At 58.4% G+C, this 17,244-nt stretch overlaps 2 protein-coding genes across 2 annotated transcripts; both read left to right on the top strand.

Annotated features, from left to right (window-relative positions):
- The first annotated feature begins 49 nt into the window (after nucleotides 1-49).
- YJEFN3 (YjeF N-terminal domain containing 3) lies at nucleotides 50-8,365 on the top strand. Its single transcript, XM_045853301.1, has 6 exons — nucleotides 50-560; nucleotides 3,850-3,958; nucleotides 5,719-5,829; nucleotides 6,066-6,179; nucleotides 6,257-6,407; nucleotides 8,118-8,365. Exons 1-6 carry the CDS (start codon nucleotides 502-504, stop codon nucleotides 8,321-8,323), a joined length of 750 nt encoding a protein of 249 aa, XP_045709257.1. The 5' UTR covers nucleotides 50-501; the 3' UTR covers nucleotides 8,324-8,365.
- A 534-nt stretch (nucleotides 8,366-8,899) lies between these two features.
- Nucleotides 8,900-16,501, top strand: CILP2 (cartilage intermediate layer protein 2). The gene is made up of 8 exons (XM_045853432.1): nucleotides 8,900-9,028; nucleotides 9,954-10,052; nucleotides 10,898-11,170; nucleotides 11,790-11,945; nucleotides 12,897-13,175; nucleotides 13,509-13,617; nucleotides 13,809-13,966; nucleotides 14,163-16,501. Exons 1-8 carry the CDS (start codon nucleotides 8,965-8,967, stop codon nucleotides 16,499-16,501), a joined length of 3,477 nt encoding a protein of 1,158 aa, XP_045709388.1. The 5' UTR covers nucleotides 8,900-8,964.
- The last annotated feature ends 743 nt before the right edge of the window (nucleotides 16,502-17,244 follow it).

Raw genomic sequence — 17,244 nt, forward strand, 5'->3', positions numbered from 1 at the left:
GAAAACACCAAGCTGGGTGGCCTCAAAAAACACCTAGAGGCTGCCCTGGACCTACCATCAACCTGGACTCCCAAACTCGACTGTCTTACCTCTGTTGAAATCCTGCTCGACTATAGTCCGCATCTGCAGGCTTCACCACAGCACAAGGATGGATAAGGGCATGGAGAGGAGCAGAGTGGGATGGCATCAGTGGGGGGCAAAAGTGTGTCCCCTTACTCCCAGGCCAGGATCCCATAGCAGGGGTGCTCAGCCCATCACAACCCACCTCTGCCCCTCTAGACTTCGTTTCCCAGCCAGTAGGGACACCCCCTGGCATCCTTAAGTCCCTGCAACAGCTCAACTCCTAGCACAAAAGGGTTAAGTCCACCTGCACCTATTGACCAATGGTCGTGCGTGGCGCCTCCTGATTGGTGGGTGGGAGGGGCTGGAGCCTGCTCTGGGATAGCTTAAAAGGCCCAGTCCACCAGGGTCCCCTGCTGCATGCACAGGCTTACCTGAACAATGAGCACCACGGCCTGCCGGGACCCTGCTGAGGCACTGGAGGAGCAGCGTTTCCTCAGGTCAGCCGGGATAAGGTTGCTACCCTGGACCCTGTGGCCAGGGTGTGACTGGGAGAAGGGGGCATAACTGGGAGGGGTGATGGAAGGAGCATGGCCCAAAGGGGACCTGGTGAATCCGAGGCCCACGCCACATTTCACTGGAGAGGATGCCACTGCCTCAAGCTGTGTTGCCAGGTAAACTACATCAGCAGCAGACCCCTGCCCCACTCATGAAAGTCATCAGCTCTGCTCCTCATTCCCCCATCAGCCCCAACCCCAACCAGGGCCCACCTCCGTTTTCCATCTCCCAGGGACCCTGGAGCCTGCAACCCTCCTTCCCCATCTGAACACAGACTCGGCTCCTCCAATGCTCATTCCACCATGGCCTGCCTGCTGTTATCACCTTGTCCAGAGAAGGAAACAGGCTTGGGGAGGGAAGCCAATGCCTGAGCCAGGGCTAGGGCAATTTTTGAACACATGCAGGGATCTGGAGCTGGCAGCTGTGGCTGTCACACCTTGTTCTGAGTCATACTGTGTGACATGGAACTACAAGTAGGGCTGTGGACCTCACAATAAACCAGATTTGTTCCACAGTCCCTTGTCTGACCACTTCTGCTCACTGTCCAATCAGCTCCTCCTCTTAGGGCTGATACTGTCTGATGTCCAGATTTTGACTGATAACCAGACTCAGCCTAAACACCCAGCACATCCTAGCCAGAGGGAGATGAATGTTCACATGGTGTGGGGGACAGTGGAGTGCCTCAAATGCCAGCCGGAGAGTGACAGGGCTCTGTGGGACGGATGGAAGTGGGACACATGAACAAGGGGAGAGGAGGCAATGAAGTTGGAAACATAATGGGCATGTAGGCGTCATGAGGGATTTGAATATTTGAATACTGGGGAGACTTAAGGTTTGTGACAGGGTGATGTGATCTGATGTTCAAATTTTCAAAGCCCCCATGGCTGCTGGTGTGGAATTTGGGTGGGGAGGTGGCATAAGACTGTGGTAGGCAGCTAGGCAGGAAGTGATGGGCTGGCAGGTAGAGGCATGAGGGTGGTGTGGGTGGAGAGAAGCAGGTAGAGCTGAGAGCACAGGGAGGGTCTGGCAAGGGCATCCTGGCTTTTTGGCTTCCTGGAAGCATTTTGGAAGTGTTAGGCCCAGTGCCCTCTGAAACCAGGTCACCTCAGCCCTTCTGAGGCTGGTGGGCAAAATCCTGGACCTCACAGCCTTTCTCATCTGGGGAACAGGATGAGGGAAGCAAGAAGCACCTCCCTCCATAACTGAGCTGCCCCCCTACCCCCTGTCCTCGATGGCTCTGCCCTAATTCCCACTCATACCCCACCCATAAGCCACCACCCCAGGACCCTAGCCTTGACCACCCTCTTCCCATGGAGTCCCCATTGTCACTCTAACGACCAGTTAGGCAGGAAGATAATGTTCCAAGTGGTGACCAAAGGCCACAGTTTTGGGAAGGAGGAAGAAGAGGAGGAATGGACACACCCCACCCCCTGCACCCTCAGCTCTGCCCTCCTCTTGGGGCTGCAGCCAGAGCTGTCACAAGATGAAGGTGGAGAAATAAGCCATATTCCTGAACACCATTCCCAGGCGCTGGGCTGGCCTGCCCCTCCTGGCGCGGGGAGGGGTGGACGTGTCTTCTTTGGCCCCACCATGAGCTCCTTTCCCCACTTGGTACTTCAACCTCATCTGACATTGGCTGAAGACAAGCAGAGGGTTTGGCTCTGGTTGCTGGGGTCTCAGGGCATGTGACCTCCCTGTCCTCAGCCTTCATCTCTCCCATCTGCATGGGCCCCCAAGTGTGTTCCTGACCCGGTTTCTCAGTCTCTCATTGATCCAGCCACACTGGCCTCTCTTCTGCCCCTTGTACCTACCAAACTCACTTCCACCATGAGCCCTTGGGCCTCACTGTTCTTGCTACCTGAACCACCTCCCATAGTGCTCTAGGCCAGCTCCTCCAGGAAGCCCTCTCTGACTCCCCATCCCACAGCAGTCCTCATCCCCCACCTTTGCTCATCCTGCTGGTTGATCTGACCACACTGCAAAATTGGCTGGAAGGTTGTGGTTTCCTGCTCATGGAGTCAAAGGAGGGAATCTAGGGTTCGTCCCAACAAACCTCTGCCATCTGTAGGTCTTCCTCTGCTGCTTTGTTCACACTCTGTCTGTGGCTGTGGAGACAGACACCAAGGGTGTAAGTCGGTTTTCCTACTTACTTTTTGCATGACCCTGGGCAAGCCTCTTGGCTTCTCTGAGTTGTTGGATGTTTTTTCAACTCTCTGGGTCTGGTTCTATAGTTATTATTATTATCGTTATTATTATTATTAACCTTCCTAGGGGCTGCTGAGCAGGGGCTAGGTGCTGCTCCCTAGCAGAAAAGAGTCTTGCCTAGGGGAAGCCGCCATCAGACCACAGACCCTGCCCCATTGCTCAACCTTTGATTCTGGAGTGAGGAACACTTTCTGATCTTCAAAACCAGCTCTCCCTCTGCAGTCACCAAGCCCAGGCCCCTTGGAAGGCCTCTAAGCCAGGACCAGTTTGGTTCCTGATGCTAGAAGGGCCCAATACTTGGTTTAACACTCTGCCATCTCCATGAATTTATTAATTTTTGAACAAGGGGCCCCACATTTGCATTTTGAACTGGCCTTCAAAAATCATCTAGTCCATCCTGCCCTCACTTTTGCAAAGGAGGAAGAAGACTGAGAAAGATGAAACAGACACTGGTCACTCCAGTGACTTGACTCCATGGCAGAGCTTCACCTCACATGAGTTGGCTCCATCTCTTTAGGCACAGTTATTTGAATTTTACCATGGTCTTTGAGGAGGGGGCACATCCACCTCCCTAAATGAGCTATCAAATGCCTCTGCAGCCTTCACATACCTCCACTAGGCACCACCAGTCCAGTTAGCTCCCTCCAGTGTCCTGGAGTTCAATCACTGGTTTTCTCTGCCTGAAACCTACCCATCATCCTAATCAAAGTCCTTCACCCTCCATTTCTCCTCCTGAGTTTCTCCTGTCTTGGGGGCTGGGGGTCTCTGGGGGGGCTCAGTCTTCCACTTTGGAAAAACAGAACCAAGATGTGCCACCGTGCCCTTTGTAGACCACTAGAGGGCGCCTGCGCCTCAGCCTTTGGCTCAAACCTCCAGTTGCCTGCCAGATTCCGTGCAATCGTGCATCGAGTGGGGAAACAGGTTGGGGAGTGGCGTCAGAGACTGGCTCAGAACATTTCTGACTCCATCTGAGACACTGTCTCCATCTCTTTGTCTCTAAACGTCTCTCCCCACTCTGTCCCCCAGCACGGAGGAGGCGGCCGCCCTGGAGCGGGAGCTGCTGGAAGATTATCGCTTTGGGCGGCAACAGCTGGTGGAGTTATGTGGCCATGCTAGTGCTGTGGCTGTTACCAAGGTACCTAACCCCTGACCCTTGACCTTGACCCCAGCCAGATGGCCAGCCCACCAGAGCCAATGCCTAGCTGCATGACCCTCATGGCCAAGATGGCCCAGCCTTCAAGAAGCTCATCTTTGATCGGGGCCACCCCAACCTATCGCTCAGATGGGGAAACTGAGGCCCAGAGAGGTTCTTCACTAGGCCAGGCCAGGAAGGGACTCAAGACCCAGGGTGTCAATCAGAGTCAGAGTAGAGACTGAGGCAGCTGCAGGGATTGGTCTGGGGCCTTGAGGTACAGATGTGACTGCCTGCCTCTGCAACTTCCTAGGTCTTGGGCATGGAGCACCACCAAACAACCCTTTGCCACAGGTGGGGAAACAGGCCCAGAGGTGGGGAGGGGCCTGGGCAGGGTCTCTGGGGGTGGGAAGCATAGCTGTGTCTGGTTCTGGGCCAAACCCCTGCCCCCACCACCGCCACCTTGAGATGTCTGCAGGAGACTAGATAAGAACAGCAATGATGATGCCACCACCCCATGCCTTGCCCCAAGCTGCCTCTGAACAAAGGTGGTAAACTGACACCGATTAATAAACATGAACTCCTTAGAAAAGTGCCCAATAGGGTCAAGGATGCAGCCTGCAATTCTTCTCTGCTTCCTCCCCTTCTTCCTGTCCTTATTACCACTGTATACTTTTTAAAAACTCAGTATTTTTTATGTGGACTCAGATTTATTTTTTTACTTAAATGTTCTTATTTCCAAAAGAAACAGATCCTGAGTGAGGTGCCCAAAAGAGAAGGATATAGTGAAAATCTAAGCCAGTGTAGTAAACCCTTGCCTGGCCCTTGGTGACCGACTGTCCGATTTTTGCCCTGAAAGCCCCAAGCCAGCTGGAAGGCCCTTGGCTCTAGTCAGCCAATGTCACCCTTCATGACTCTGGATGTGGTATGGTGGGTCACAGGCAGGTCAGGGTCAGTCAGGACCTCACTGACACTTTGGGGAGGAGACTCAAAGATGTAACAACTTCCTCTCTGAGGTTGGAGGTTAGAGTAGGCCAGGCCCTGTGCAGCCAGGGAGAGGCCCCAAGGGCCTGTCAGAGACATTGCCACTTCTATTTAATAGAGGCAAATGGCCTCTGGGAGAGGAGAGAGGGCTCAGCAAAGAGTGACTCAGAATCGGCAGGCGGAGACTTGAACACCATGCTTAGCACCTGTATTAAAGAGCGAGGAGAGACAAGTACAGGCCCACAGAGACAGAGTCTGAGAAATATAGACCAAGGCAAAGAGACAGAGACATTAAATGGAGAGTGAGAGTTACAGAGAGACAGGGAGTAAAGACAGAAGCCAGTGGAGAGGGACAGAGAGGGAGAGATAGGGCACGGCAGGTTGGAAAAATACCTCCCCCACCAACTTCGGGGCCTCTGGGAGTGCCCAAGGCCTGGAACATGGGTGGGGGAGGGGCAGCCACTGCAGTGGAAAAAGGTGGAAAAATGTCTGTAGCTCAGGCTGAGAATAAACAAACCACAGTCCTGGCTCCAGTGGTGGCAGGAGGAAGCTTTCCTGTTCTGTCTTGGCAGAGACTGAGGCAAGGATTCGACATCTCTAAGGAGTAAACTGAGGCCCCAAGAGGCCCCACCTCTCACCCAGAATGCCCCTTCTTTTGTCCTATTCTATTGCCTTCAAGCCCAAGCCCCGTCCCTTCCCCAACCTGGGCCTCAGTTTCCCAACCTGAGCAAAGAAGAATTCCAAGCACCGTGCCTTTGTCTTCACTGTGCCCTCTACAGGTGTTCCCCTTGCCTGCTCCCTCCCGGAAGCAGAGGACGGTGCTGGTCGTGTGCGGCCCAGAGCAGAATGGGGCGGTGGGGCTGGTTTGTGCCCGGCACCTGCGGGTATTTGTGAGTAGCAAGGGCCCCCTTGGCCTCCCAGGGTCAGGCCCCACCCTGTCCCTGTGGAAGTCGCTTCCTCCTCTTTGTAGTGTCCCAGCGGAACATTGAGACTGGACAAGTCACAGAGTACGCTCAGTGCTTGCCCCGTACAGGGTCTGCTTCCTGGTACCAGGTTTGGAGGCTTGGCAGGGCCAAGTAGGGGCTGGAGCAGCCTCCACGCTGACCGCTTCCTGCCCCCTTCCCAGGAGTACGAACCAACCATCTTCTACCCCACACGCTCACTGGATCCCCTGCACCAGGACCTGACCACCCAGTGTGAGAAGATGGACATCCCTTTCCTGTCCTATCTGCCCGCAGAGGTCAGCACTCCTCAGCAGCTGAGGGGCAGGTGGGGATGGTGCCCCAAGGCCGCCCCTTACCCTGCCTGTCCTCCCAGGTCCAGCTCATCAACGACGCCTATGGTCTGGTGGTGGATGCCGTGCTGGGCCCTGGCGTGGAGCCCCGTGAGGTCGGGGGCCCCTGCACACGTGCGCTGGCCACACTCAAGCTGCTGTCCATCCCTCTTGTGAGCCTGGACATTCCCTCAGGCATGCCAGGCGGAGGGGGGCGTGTCAGGGCCGGGAAGACCTGGGGGGCTCATGTGCTCCAGCTTCTGTTACCCTGACTTACCTGCCCACTCCAAGCCTCAGTTTCCCCAGCACAGATGGATGTGCACTCTGGGTATGGCAGAGGGTCACCTCCATCCCTCAGATGAGGAAGACTGATGCTATTTCCCAGGTGACCCTGCATTGCCTCCCCACCACACCCAGCCCAACATGCCTGCTGCCCACCCTGGCCCAGTTACCCGGGCAGACGTGAGCTCACTGGGCAAAGGCCTCGCCTGTCCTGGCCGCCGCCTCATGCCTGGTGGAGCCATTAGGCCATGGGCAAATGGAACAAACAGCCTCTGGCCAGCCGGACCCTCCGCAGGGGGTGGCCGGATTCAGAGGGACGTCCCCTGGCTTGAGAGGCCGCAGCGCCATTCCAGGAGGGTGCTGAAGAGTGGGGTTGGGGGTGGGAGGTGACTCTGAGGAGGTGGGCTGTCTGGTATGAGGGGAGGAGGCTAGGGTCACAGAAGAAAAGATTAAAGTCAGAGGGAAGAAGCTTATTTATTTATATTTATATTTTTATTTTTTTATTTTGAGAGTACATTTATGAAAGCTGAGGAGAGTGAAGCAAGGAAGAGCTTAGGATAGACAAAGCAACAGGAGAGAGCTGAGGCAGGGCTGCTCTGACTCTCTAGGAATGCTATAGGAAAGCACCGAGCCGAGGTGGGCTGCTGTGGCTCACTGAGTCAGAGAAAAGGGCCCTTGGGGAGGCTCGGGAGCTAGCCCGGACGAGCTGCCGCTGCCCATTGCTCCTCTGGTTGCAAGTCTTTTGGGGACCCTTAAAGTTTAGGAGATACATGCCTTGGGAGTGGGGGAGAAGAGGGGGAAGGGAAAGGCACAGGTGTGTTCCCAGGAGGGGGAGCCCACCAGGAGGAGGCTTTCAGTTAGTGGTTCCAGATTCCAGTCAGGCAGGAGAGAAGGCAAGGTCCCTAGTCAGAAGGTGGAGTGCTTTTTGAGAGGTGGCAGAGGCTATGATGCGATGAGTGAGGTGGTGAGTCCTGTGAAAAAGCAAGATCTGGCATGAGGGTGAAGGCAGGCAGAGAGCGAGGATGATGTATGCTCAAGTTGGGTGGGGAAGGGGGCACTGGCTGTCAGAGGCAAGAACCTGAGGCAGGAAGACAGGTCAGATAGAAGAAAGCTGCCTGAGGGTGGAGGCAAGTCTGTTCTCTGAGTGGGGCTCTGGTCTGAGAGGAGGCTGGCTGGGAAGTGTGGGTGGACAGAGGTCCTCATCTAAGTGGGGAAGCTCAGGATTGATGGGGAAGGAGGCCGGCATGGAGACAGACCCCCTAAGAAGCATGGGTCTGATTAGGAAAGAGCAGCAGGTGGAAATGATGCAGTCTGAAGTCAGAGGCTGAGTCAGATGGAGGAGGAAGGTTGGGTACCAGGATGGAAGGAGGGGCAGAAAAGTATGAGGGCTCTGGTGGGAAGGGAAGGAAAAAACAAAAAACATCTCCAAGGAGGGGAAGAGACTGGTCTGAGGGTGGAGGTTCAGTTCTGTGGCGAGGCAGGTGTGACCAAACCTCACTGTCTGGGATCAGAGGCTGGGTCTGATAGGGAAGGGGAAGGGGGTGGTGGGGAGCAGGACTCTCCTCTGAGGGTGAGCTACCTTTTCAGCTCCTGATGCCCCCTCCCACCCCCGCCCCCCCTCAGGCTGGGACGCGGAGACAGGCGGCGACTCCGAGGACGGGCTGCGGCCCGATGTGCTGGTCTCACTGGCGGCGCCTAAGCGCTGCGCCGGCCGCTTCTCTGGGCGCCACCACTTCGTGGCCGGCAGATTTGTGCCCGACGATGTGCGCCGAAAGTTCGCTCTGCGCCTGCCGGGATACACGGGCACCGACTGCGTGGCGGCGCTGTGACCACCACCGCACCCACTCGGCTTGGACGCGTGCTAATAAACAGACCTCCCAAAACCTCCTGGCCTCGCCTCCTCTGTGCGCCGCGGGTGGGCAGACTCGGGTAGGGACTTCCCACCTGTCCCCAGGCGGCCCCAGGCGAGAGGGATGGAGGGCAGACGCAAAGAAGGACTACCCGATGTCCTCCATAAAGGGTAGATTCAGGGACTTCCAGCCTGCTCGATGGTCTAAGGCTATGGGGCTGAAGTTTCACTCGGAGGATTTCTGGCTGCCCAAAGCGTGAAGAGTAGGGCAGCTGCAGGCCGGATTCCAAGAGGCACTTTCTCACAGGCAGCTTGGGACCCTACATGGAGAATGGAGGATGGGTGGAGGGAAGGACTTCTAGCAGCCGGCGACAGGGGGACACAAGCCAGCCTGAAGCCCGACGCACTGAAGGGGGCGACCCAGAGTGGTTGCTCAGGCACCGAAGTCACCCAGGGCAAAGGAGCTTGGCCCGGACGGGGCGGGGCCCGGGCCAGGCGGGGCCTGCGGTCGTGTCCGCCCCCACCCTCAGCCCCAGCAGCCGCCAGAGCAGCGGGAGTCCGACCCGAGAGCGCGGCAGAGCCTGGACCCTCCCTCGGACACTCGGACACTTGGACCCGGCCATGGCGTCACTGCCACCACTGCTGTGCCTCTGTGTCGCTGCCGTGCACCTGGTGGGGGTCCGAGGTGAGGCGCCCCCAAAGCCCTAGCCTATCCCATAGGCGCCCAAACGCCTGGCCGCAGGCCTGGCATGCAACCCTCCTGGAAAAAGAACCAAAGGACCACTTGCTTCCTCAGTCCTGGGTCCCCTTTGTCAGCAGCCCGGGACAGGGGTAGTGAGAGGGCACCCTGAGACGGAGCCCAGGACCGCCTGGAGCGGGAGAGACCTTCTCCGATTTCTTCCCTCCTCTAGGAGACAGTAGGGGCACCTGGAGTGTGGATATGAACTTTAGGTTTTCTGGGTTCCCAGTGACTGCGGGGTACCTATCTCAGTCTCAGCCCCAGAGTCTAGACCCTGGATCAGCAGTCCTGGACCCTCTCACCTAACTCCTCCCCTCTCCCACACACACCTCCCATTCAGAAAAGAAAGTATCCTCTCTGGAACACTCAAGTGGAGCGGGGAGTTGGGCCCATTTCTCAGATGAGGAGACTGAGGTTTTGAGAGGGAAAGGATTTGTCTGAGGTCGTTAGCTAGCCCAACTCTCTCAGACAACTGGAGGTCAGAGAAGCCAGGTTCAATTCCAAAGACCTCCTGCTGGCAGCATGGTCCCTGAGTGCAGGGATGGAAGGTAGAGTGAGGGAAGGACTTCCAACAGGCAAATGGACAAAGGGAGTGCAGCTCCACCTGAGGGCAGAATACACCTAGGGAGAGAACTTGTTCTGGGGTAGGGTCGACAGGCTTCCAAGGCCCATAGGGTTGGGGCTGAGAGGTCAGAGGGAGGCTTCCTGGAGGAGGGAGTGCTGCAGTCCTTGTGGTCAGCCAGAGCTGGGTTCTGGCTTCTAAGAGCCTCAGTTTTCTCTCCTATCAAATGGGGATGATCATGGCAGCATCTTACATAAAAGATCACAGGGGCCCCCATCAGTGCTCCTTCTCCCCTCACCCCTTCCACAGGCACCAGCCCCATTGAGGAGCCCACGGAGACCATGTGGGGTCTTGAAGGTTCATCGCTGCGCCCTGGCCTGCCCTCGCCAGCCCTGGAGGACTGGGAAGGTGAGTTAGCTCAGGTCTGAGTCCTGGCTCTGCTGTGGGTTGTTGTGTGAGCTGATAGGGACACATGAGGAGGGGACACAAGCTGGGTGAAGAGCCCAGTACCATTTTGGTCCCTGGACATGACAGCCCCTGGAAGTGGTGCTCCTGTTTTAGGAGCAGGGAGCCGAGAGGCCAGGTGATTCGCCAAGGAGGAAACCGAAGATGGGTGGTGGTGGGATGCTGGGCCCGCCTGCCCAGGCCACACAGGAAAGCAGGAGTTCTGGAACCTGGGTCTCTAGTTTCCAGGCCAGGAAAGTTTATATGATTGCTCTTGAATCAGAAAAGGAGTAAACTTCCCCTGGGGGAGTTGATATTGGGGGCCAACTCCTTCCCACCAGTGGTGGGTTCAGCCTGTGGTGGGTTCAGCCAGACAGTGAACAAGGTCCCAGCTGGCACTAACAGGGAGCTACCAGGCAGTGGAAAGCCACAACTAGGGCTGGTAGCATGCCAGGGTCTCCAGCTGCCTTTGTACCTCCTCACACCTCAGGCGTTCTGTGCTCTGAGGATGGAGATGGTGAGACAGCAGGGAGGTCTCTTGTGCACCATGCCCAGTTCAGGCACTGGGCAACAGAACTAGGGCTGGCCAAGGGAAGGTCAACCTCCCCGTCACCCCTTCACAGCTCCTTCTGCCCTTGAGGGCTCTGGATCAGGACCTGATCCGCCGTGGGCGGGCTGGGTTAGCCTTCAGTCATTGGGGTGTGGGGGGTGGGTAGAAGGCCCCCCCTTGGACAGCACGTAAGGCCCGTACCATGCAGATGAGGCCCGACAGGCTGCGGCCCGGGTCTAAGGGCTTGTGTTGCCCACAGAGGCCAGTGAGTGGACGTCCTGGTTCAATGTGGACCATCCGGGCGGCGACGGCGACTTCGAGAGCCTGGCCGCAATCCGCTTCTATTACGGGCCAGCACGCGTGTGCCAGCAGCCACTGGCGTTAGAGGCTCGCACCACTGACTGGGCCCTGCCGTCCACCGTCGGCGAGCGTGTGCACTTGAACCCCACGCGCGGTTTCTGGTGCCTCAACCGCGAGCAGCCGCGCGGCCGCCGCTGCTCCAACTACCACGTGCGCTTCCGCTGCCCACTGGGTGAGGGCGGCGCCCTGGGGGCGGGGCCTGAGGGGGCGAGGGCAGGGGCGGGGCGGGACCCGAATGGGCGGTGTTGGAGAGGACGAGGGGTCTTGTGGATTTGGGCGTGGCTAGGGAGAGGCGGTGTCCTTTAGGAACTTGACCCTCGAAAAGGGCAGGACCAGACAGGGGCAGGGCTTTGGTAGAGAGAGGCTAGAAATAGTTGGGGTCCCAAGTGATGGGCAGAAAGGGACCCCTGGGGCGCTTCTCTCTCTCTCTCCCTCTCTCTCTCTCTCTCTCTCTCTCTCTCTCTCTCTCTCTCTCTTTCTCCCCTCATTTGCTCATCTGAAACAGCTCCGTTCTGTTGGGGGGTGTTTTGAGTCCAAAATGTGTGCGAGACGCAGGCAGACCAGCCGGCTCACCTTGGTGAGCTTATGGGGGAGCCGGGAGGTACTTCAACTGCACCTTTGACTGGTGCGCCTAGGAAAGTGATGGTGGAAGCAGTGGGCAGGACTTCTGTTTGCAGTGCCTGCTCTTGGATGCACGTGGCGGGGGCCTGTCCCACATTGTCACCAAATTTCTGAGGAGCAGCCCCTAGGGTGGGTGCCTGCCTGACCTTCCCCACCCGCCCTCCCCGCAGAGGCCACATGGGGCGTTTGGGGCGCTTGGGGCCCCTGTTCAGGGAGCTGCGGGCCAGGTCGTCGTTTGCGCCGCCGCCACTGCCCAAGCCCCAATGGGGATACATGTCCTGGTCGTCCCCTGGAGGCGCAGAAGTGTGTACGACCTCGCTGTCCAGGTAGGAGAGGCTGGGCCTGAATTTCTGGGGTGGGGCCAGTTGAGGGACGAACCTGAAAGGGAGGAGCTTGTAGGGTGGATCCCAATGGGCAGGGCCTGAAGGAAAAAGGCGGGGCCTGAGTGCTGGGACAGGGCCCCAAGGGCCCGAACTTGGTTTAAGAGGAGATAGGCCCTTCCGTTCCTATTGGCTCCCCTCCTCTAGGGAGACCACTGGTGAATGTGTACACTTGGACGGGTGAAAGCTCCGGAATCGTGTCTGGCAAGGGCAGATCCGAGGGGGGCGCTTCCCTCGTGTGCACCACAGAGTGTGGGGATGTCCAGGTGACCACTGACACACACAGAAGCGGCTCACGCAATTGGAGTTTACACACGCTGCATTTGCGGCCCCCGCCTGTCCCCTACGCCCATGTGGGCACGCACTCACACCCTGGCAGACACGATACCCAGGCCCTCCCAGGGCCAGACACCCGGCCAGCCAGGAGGCCAGTGGAAATTCCGATCCTGCCCCTGGGCTCCACAAACACGGTCTGGAGACTGCCGGCAGAGCCCGTGCACTGTGGCCAATGGGGTGGTGGGGTCCCCACCCTACCCAGCCTGGCTCTGCCCTCACCGTGGCGCCTCTGCCCTGAAGTTTCCAGTGGAATTTTCCATTTTATGGAGAAACCACGGGGTTGGGAGGGGAGGGAGACGTCTGGGTCCAGGACCCAGCCCCTGCCTGGACATTTTCTCTTATGCTGGAAGGAGCCTCTTGGTCCTGTGAGAGTTGCCTCTCCTGTCCCATCCTCCTGGGCATCTTCCTCACCCCTCTGGACCTCAGGTCCCTCCCCTCTGCCCAGCCCTGACCACTGAGCCCCCTGTCCCCTTCACACCAGGGGCTGCTCCAAAAACAGCTCTGCCTAGGCACCTTTGTTGTGTAGGCCCCTCTGCCCCTCTGCCTCCCTGTGTCCCTCAGGGTGCAGCCTCAGCGTGTGCAGTTGCCCCAGTCACATCCTTCTGGGCTCAGTGGTCACGCCATCTGGCCGACTGCTCCCAGGGGCCAGGGTCTACCTGAGAGACTGGCCTGGCGTTGTGACCACCAGTGATGCCCATGGAACCTTCCGGATGCCCGGAGTCTGTGCCAGCAGCCGGACCAATGTCAGTGCTCAAATGGATGGCTTCTCTGCTGGTGTGGCCCAGGCCCAGGCCAACAGCTCCACATCTGCTGTGGTCACTATTGTTCTTGATAAGCTGGGTAAGTGCCTTGTGGCAAAGGGGATGAGGAGGCCTAGGAACTGGGGAGGAAGTTCTGGGTGACACCAAGCACTTGGGGTGAGGTGATGTGAGAGAGTGAGGTCACTGGAGGAAGAAATGAGATGTGATGTAGTCACGGAAGGCCCAAGGTTAGACATGGAGCTGCAGAGGGAGGCATTAACCTGGGGCATCATCTTGAGCAGATGTCGGGTGAACTTGAGTTGGAAGAATAGGGTGCCCTTGGAAAGAAGAGTAAGGGCCCTGCTCTTGGGAAGGATCATTGGGAGAAGCTGGGATGGGGCAGTACCCTGATCTTTACTGCCTTTGCCCTCAGAAAAGCCCTACCTGGTGAAGCACCCTGAGTCTCGAGTGAGAGAGGCAGGCCAGAATGTGACCTTCTGCTGCAAAGCCTCAGGCAACCCCATGCCCAAGAAATACTCCTGGTAAGTGCCCTGACCCATGCTCAAGGGCCTAGTGCCAGCTCTGGGGTTGGATTGGATTTCTCGTGATGTATGGTGTCTCCCAGACCTGGAGGGAAAGGCTGTGTACTCCCCTGGGCTGCGTTCAGGGTGGGATGGGGACAGCCCCGCCCCTGTGCCAAGGGCCCTCGTGGTGTTGCCCACCTGCCACCCAGGTTCCACAATGGGACCCTGCTGGAAAGGCAAGAGCACAGGTATGGGGCCCACCTGGAGCTGCGGGGACTGCGCCCAGACCAGGCAGGCACTTACCACTGCAAAGCGTGGAATGACGCAGGCTCTGTGCACTCGGGTTCCGCCAGGCTCATTGTGCTTGGTAAGCACCCTGCCACCTTCCTCTAGCACACCCTAACTCAACCCCAACTAGAGCCCCAAAGTCAGAATGATTTCGGACCTTGCTGAGTCTGATCCCAGGCCCGTACTAAGCCCCTGACACCAGTCCAAGCATTCCTCCCCTGCCTCAAATGGAGTCTCCCCTCTTACCCTGACCTGGCTGATTTCTTGCTCCCCAGCCCCGGGACAGCCAGCCTGTGACCCGCAGCCTCGTGAGCACCTGATCAAACTCCCAGATGACTGCAGTCAGCCAGGCACTGGCCCTGCCTATCTGGATGTGGGTCTCTGCCCTGACACCCTCTGCCCCAGCCCCGCAGGCTCTAGCCCCAGGTGTGGGGACCCAGGCTCCCGTTGCTGCTCCGTGCGCCACCTGGAAAGCAGGGAGATTCACTGTTCCAGCTATGTCCTTCCCATCAAGGTGGTGGCTGAGTGTGGCTGTCAGAAATGCCTGCCCTCCCGAGGGCTGGTCCGGGGACGTGTGGTGGCTGCTGACTCAGGGGAGCCCCTGCGCTTTGCCCAGATCCTGCTGGGCAGCAAGCCCATTGGATTTACCTCCTACCAGGGCGACTTCACCATTGAGGTGCCGCCCTCTACCCAGCGGCTGGTGGTGACTTTTGTGGAACCCAGTGGCAATTTCATGGACACTGTCAGGGTCCTGCCTTTTGACCCTCGAGGTGCTGGTGTGTATCACGAGGTTAAGGCCATGCGGAAGAAAGACCCCGTCATCTTAGATGCCAGCCAGACCAACATGCTCCCCCTCGGGGAGCTGGAAGAAGAGCCCCCTTTGGGTGAACTGGTCTTCCCACCCGGAGCCTTCCGCAGAGCCAATGGGGAACCCTATTCTGGAGCTGTGGAGGCCCGGGTGACCTTCGTGGACCCCCGAGATCTCACCTCGGCAGCTGCTGCCCCCAGTGACCTGCGTTTTGTGGACAGTGATGGCGATTTGGCCCCACTGCGTACCTATGGCATGTTCGCAGTAGACCTCCGGGCCGCTGGCTCCATTGAGCAGCTGCAGGCTGGGCCACTGGCTGTGCGGGTGGCCGCGGGCCAGATTCGAATGGCGGGCCATGTGGAGGCCCTCAAACTGTGGTCGTTGAACCCTGACACAGGTTTGTGGGAAGAGGAGAGCGGCTTCCAGCGCGAGGAGTCAGCGGCCCCACGGGTCCGCCGGGAAGAGCGAGTCTTCCTGGTAGGCAACGTGGAGATCCGCGAGCGGCGGCTGTTCAACCTAGACGTGCCTGAGCGCCGCCGCTGCTTCGTGAAGGTGCGCGCCTACGCTAACGAGAAGTTCGCCCCCAGCGAGCAGGTAGAGGGCGTGGTGATCACGCTGGTTAACCTGGAGCCAGCTCCTGGCTACTCCGCCAATCCTCGCGCCTGGGGCCGGTTTGATAGTGCTGTTACAGGCCCCAACGGAGCCTGCCTTCCTGCCTTCTGCGATGCAGACCAGCCAGACGCCTACACAGCCCTGGTGACGGCCACCCTGGGGGGGGAGGAACTGGAGCCCGCCCCCTCCAGGCCTCGCCCTCTCCCAGCCACCGTGGGCGTGGCCCAGCCCTACTTGGACAAACTGGGGTACCGCCGCACTGACCATGACGACCCTGCGCTGAAACGAAACGGCTTCCGCATCAACCTAGCCAAACCCAGGCCTGGTGACTCCACCGAAGTCAACGGCCCCGTGTACCCGTGGCGCAACCTGCGGGAGTGCCAGGAGGCCCCAGTGACCGCCAGCCACTTCCGTTTCGCACGCATGGAGGTGGATAAGTACGAGTACAATGTTGTCCCATTCCGAGAGGGCGCACCAGCCTCCTGGACTGGAGATCTCCTGGCCTGGTGGCCCAACCCACAGGAGTTCCGAGCCTGCTTCCTCAAGGTTAAGGTCCAAGGCCCGCAAGAGTACATGGTACGCTCTCACAACGTGGGGGGCAGCCACCCACGCACTCAGGGCCAGCTCTATGGGCTGCGGGATGTCCGCAGCGTCCGAGACCCACAGCGCCCTGGAACGTCTGCTGCCTGCGTGGAGTTCAAGTGCAGCGGAATGCTGTTCGATCAGCGACAGGTGGACAGGACGCTGGTGACCATCATGCCCCAAGGCAGCTGTCGTCGTGTGGCCGTCAATGGGCTCCTTCGAGATTACTTGGCCCGGCATCCCCCACTGGCCCCAGCTGATGACCCAGCCACCTTTGCCATGCTGGCCCCGCTGGACCCTCTGGGTCACAACTACGGTGTCTACACGGTCACTGACCAGAGCCCAAGGCTGGCCAAGGAGATCGCTATTGGCCGCTGCTTCGATGGCTCCTCTGACGGTTTCTCCAGGGAGATGAAGGCTGACTCGGGCACAGCCGTCACATTCCAGTGCCGGGAGCCGGCGGCTGGCCGGCCCAGCCTCTTCCAGCGCCTGCTGGAGTCCCCAGAGACAGCACTTGGAGACATCCGCAGGGAAATGAGCCAGGTGGCCCAGGCCCAGGCCCGAGGCGAGGGTCCCCTCCGTACCCGACGACGGGGCAGGGCCTGGCAGTGACCTGGGCCCCAGCTTCCCTCCCCTGCCTTGCTCTGGACTTCTCTGTCCCTGGGAAGTCTCACCCCCTTCTCCAGATGTTGCCTCCCTGCCACCTGCTCAGAATTCAGAGTCAAGTCCAATGGTGAAAATGCCAGGCAGGCGATTATTACCGTCTGACATTAAATGGAGTCGAAGTCCATCTTGACTGTGGGAGTCAGCATCCGGGGAGACCACGCAGGCTGGAGGGAATGGCTCCCAGATCATATGCCAGCTCTGATTTAAGTTGTATTTTGCCCCTGATTTCAAATATTCTGCCCCTTGGGATTTCTGACCTTTGGCCTAAAGCCCCCGGTGTGTCACTGAGCTGCATGCTTTATCAGGTCCTCTGCCCCAAGCTTTGTTCTTGGGGTTATTTATTGAAACAAAGCCTGTGGGATTGGTTACTGGGGTGAGTGGGGAGTCCAGGCCCAGTGAAGGTCTGGGAAGGGGCTTCTTGGTTCTGGGGCTGTGGGCACAATTCTCATCTTTGGTGCTTGGACACCCTCAGGGGGTCAGGGCAGGGAATCAATTAAAGATGCTTCATTTCCAACTCATGGTGTCAGTCTCGGGGAGCAAAGGATGGAGGCTGAGGCTGCCAGACACAGACATACCTTGGCAGAGGCAGGCCCCAACAAAGAAGGACATTCATGTGCAGATAGTCAGGGGCCCCCACAAGGCCCAGGATGTACCTCTTGCAGACCTGTACACCCCCCACCTGGTTGAGG

Source organism: Phyllostomus hastatus, unplaced genomic scaffold, assembly GCF_019186645.2.
Source record: "Phyllostomus hastatus isolate PE091 unplaced genomic scaffold, TTU_PhHast_1.1 phas_contig_98, whole genome shotgun sequence".
Classification (NCBI taxonomy): domain Eukaryota; kingdom Metazoa; phylum Chordata; class Mammalia; order Chiroptera; family Phyllostomidae; genus Phyllostomus; species Phyllostomus hastatus.

Bases quoted from the DNA above. Each gene is read 5' to 3' on its own strand.
- YJEFN3 (XM_045853301.1), top strand. From the start codon at position 502: ATGAGCACCACGGCCTGCCGGGACCCTGCTGAGGCACTGGAGGAGCAG. The intron at 3,959-5,718 runs GTACCTAACCCC...TGCCCTCTACAG, and splicing joins GTGCTGTGGCTGTTACCAAG to GTGTTCCCCTTGCCTGCTCC. The intron at 6,180-6,256 runs GTCAGCACTCCT...CTGTCCTCCCAG, and splicing joins TGTCCTATCTGCCCGCAGAG to GTCCAGCTCATCAACGACGC.
- CILP2 (XM_045853432.1), top strand. From the start codon at position 8,965: ATGGCGTCACTGCCACCACTGCTGTGCCTCTGTGTCGCTGCCGTGCAC. The intron at 9,029-9,953 runs GTGAGGCGCCCC...CCCCTTCCACAG, and splicing joins GCACCTGGTGGGGGTCCGAG to GCACCAGCCCCATTGAGGAG. The intron at 11,946-12,896 runs GTAGGAGAGGCT...TGTGTCCCTCAG, and splicing joins TGTACGACCTCGCTGTCCAG to GGTGCAGCCTCAGCGTGTGC.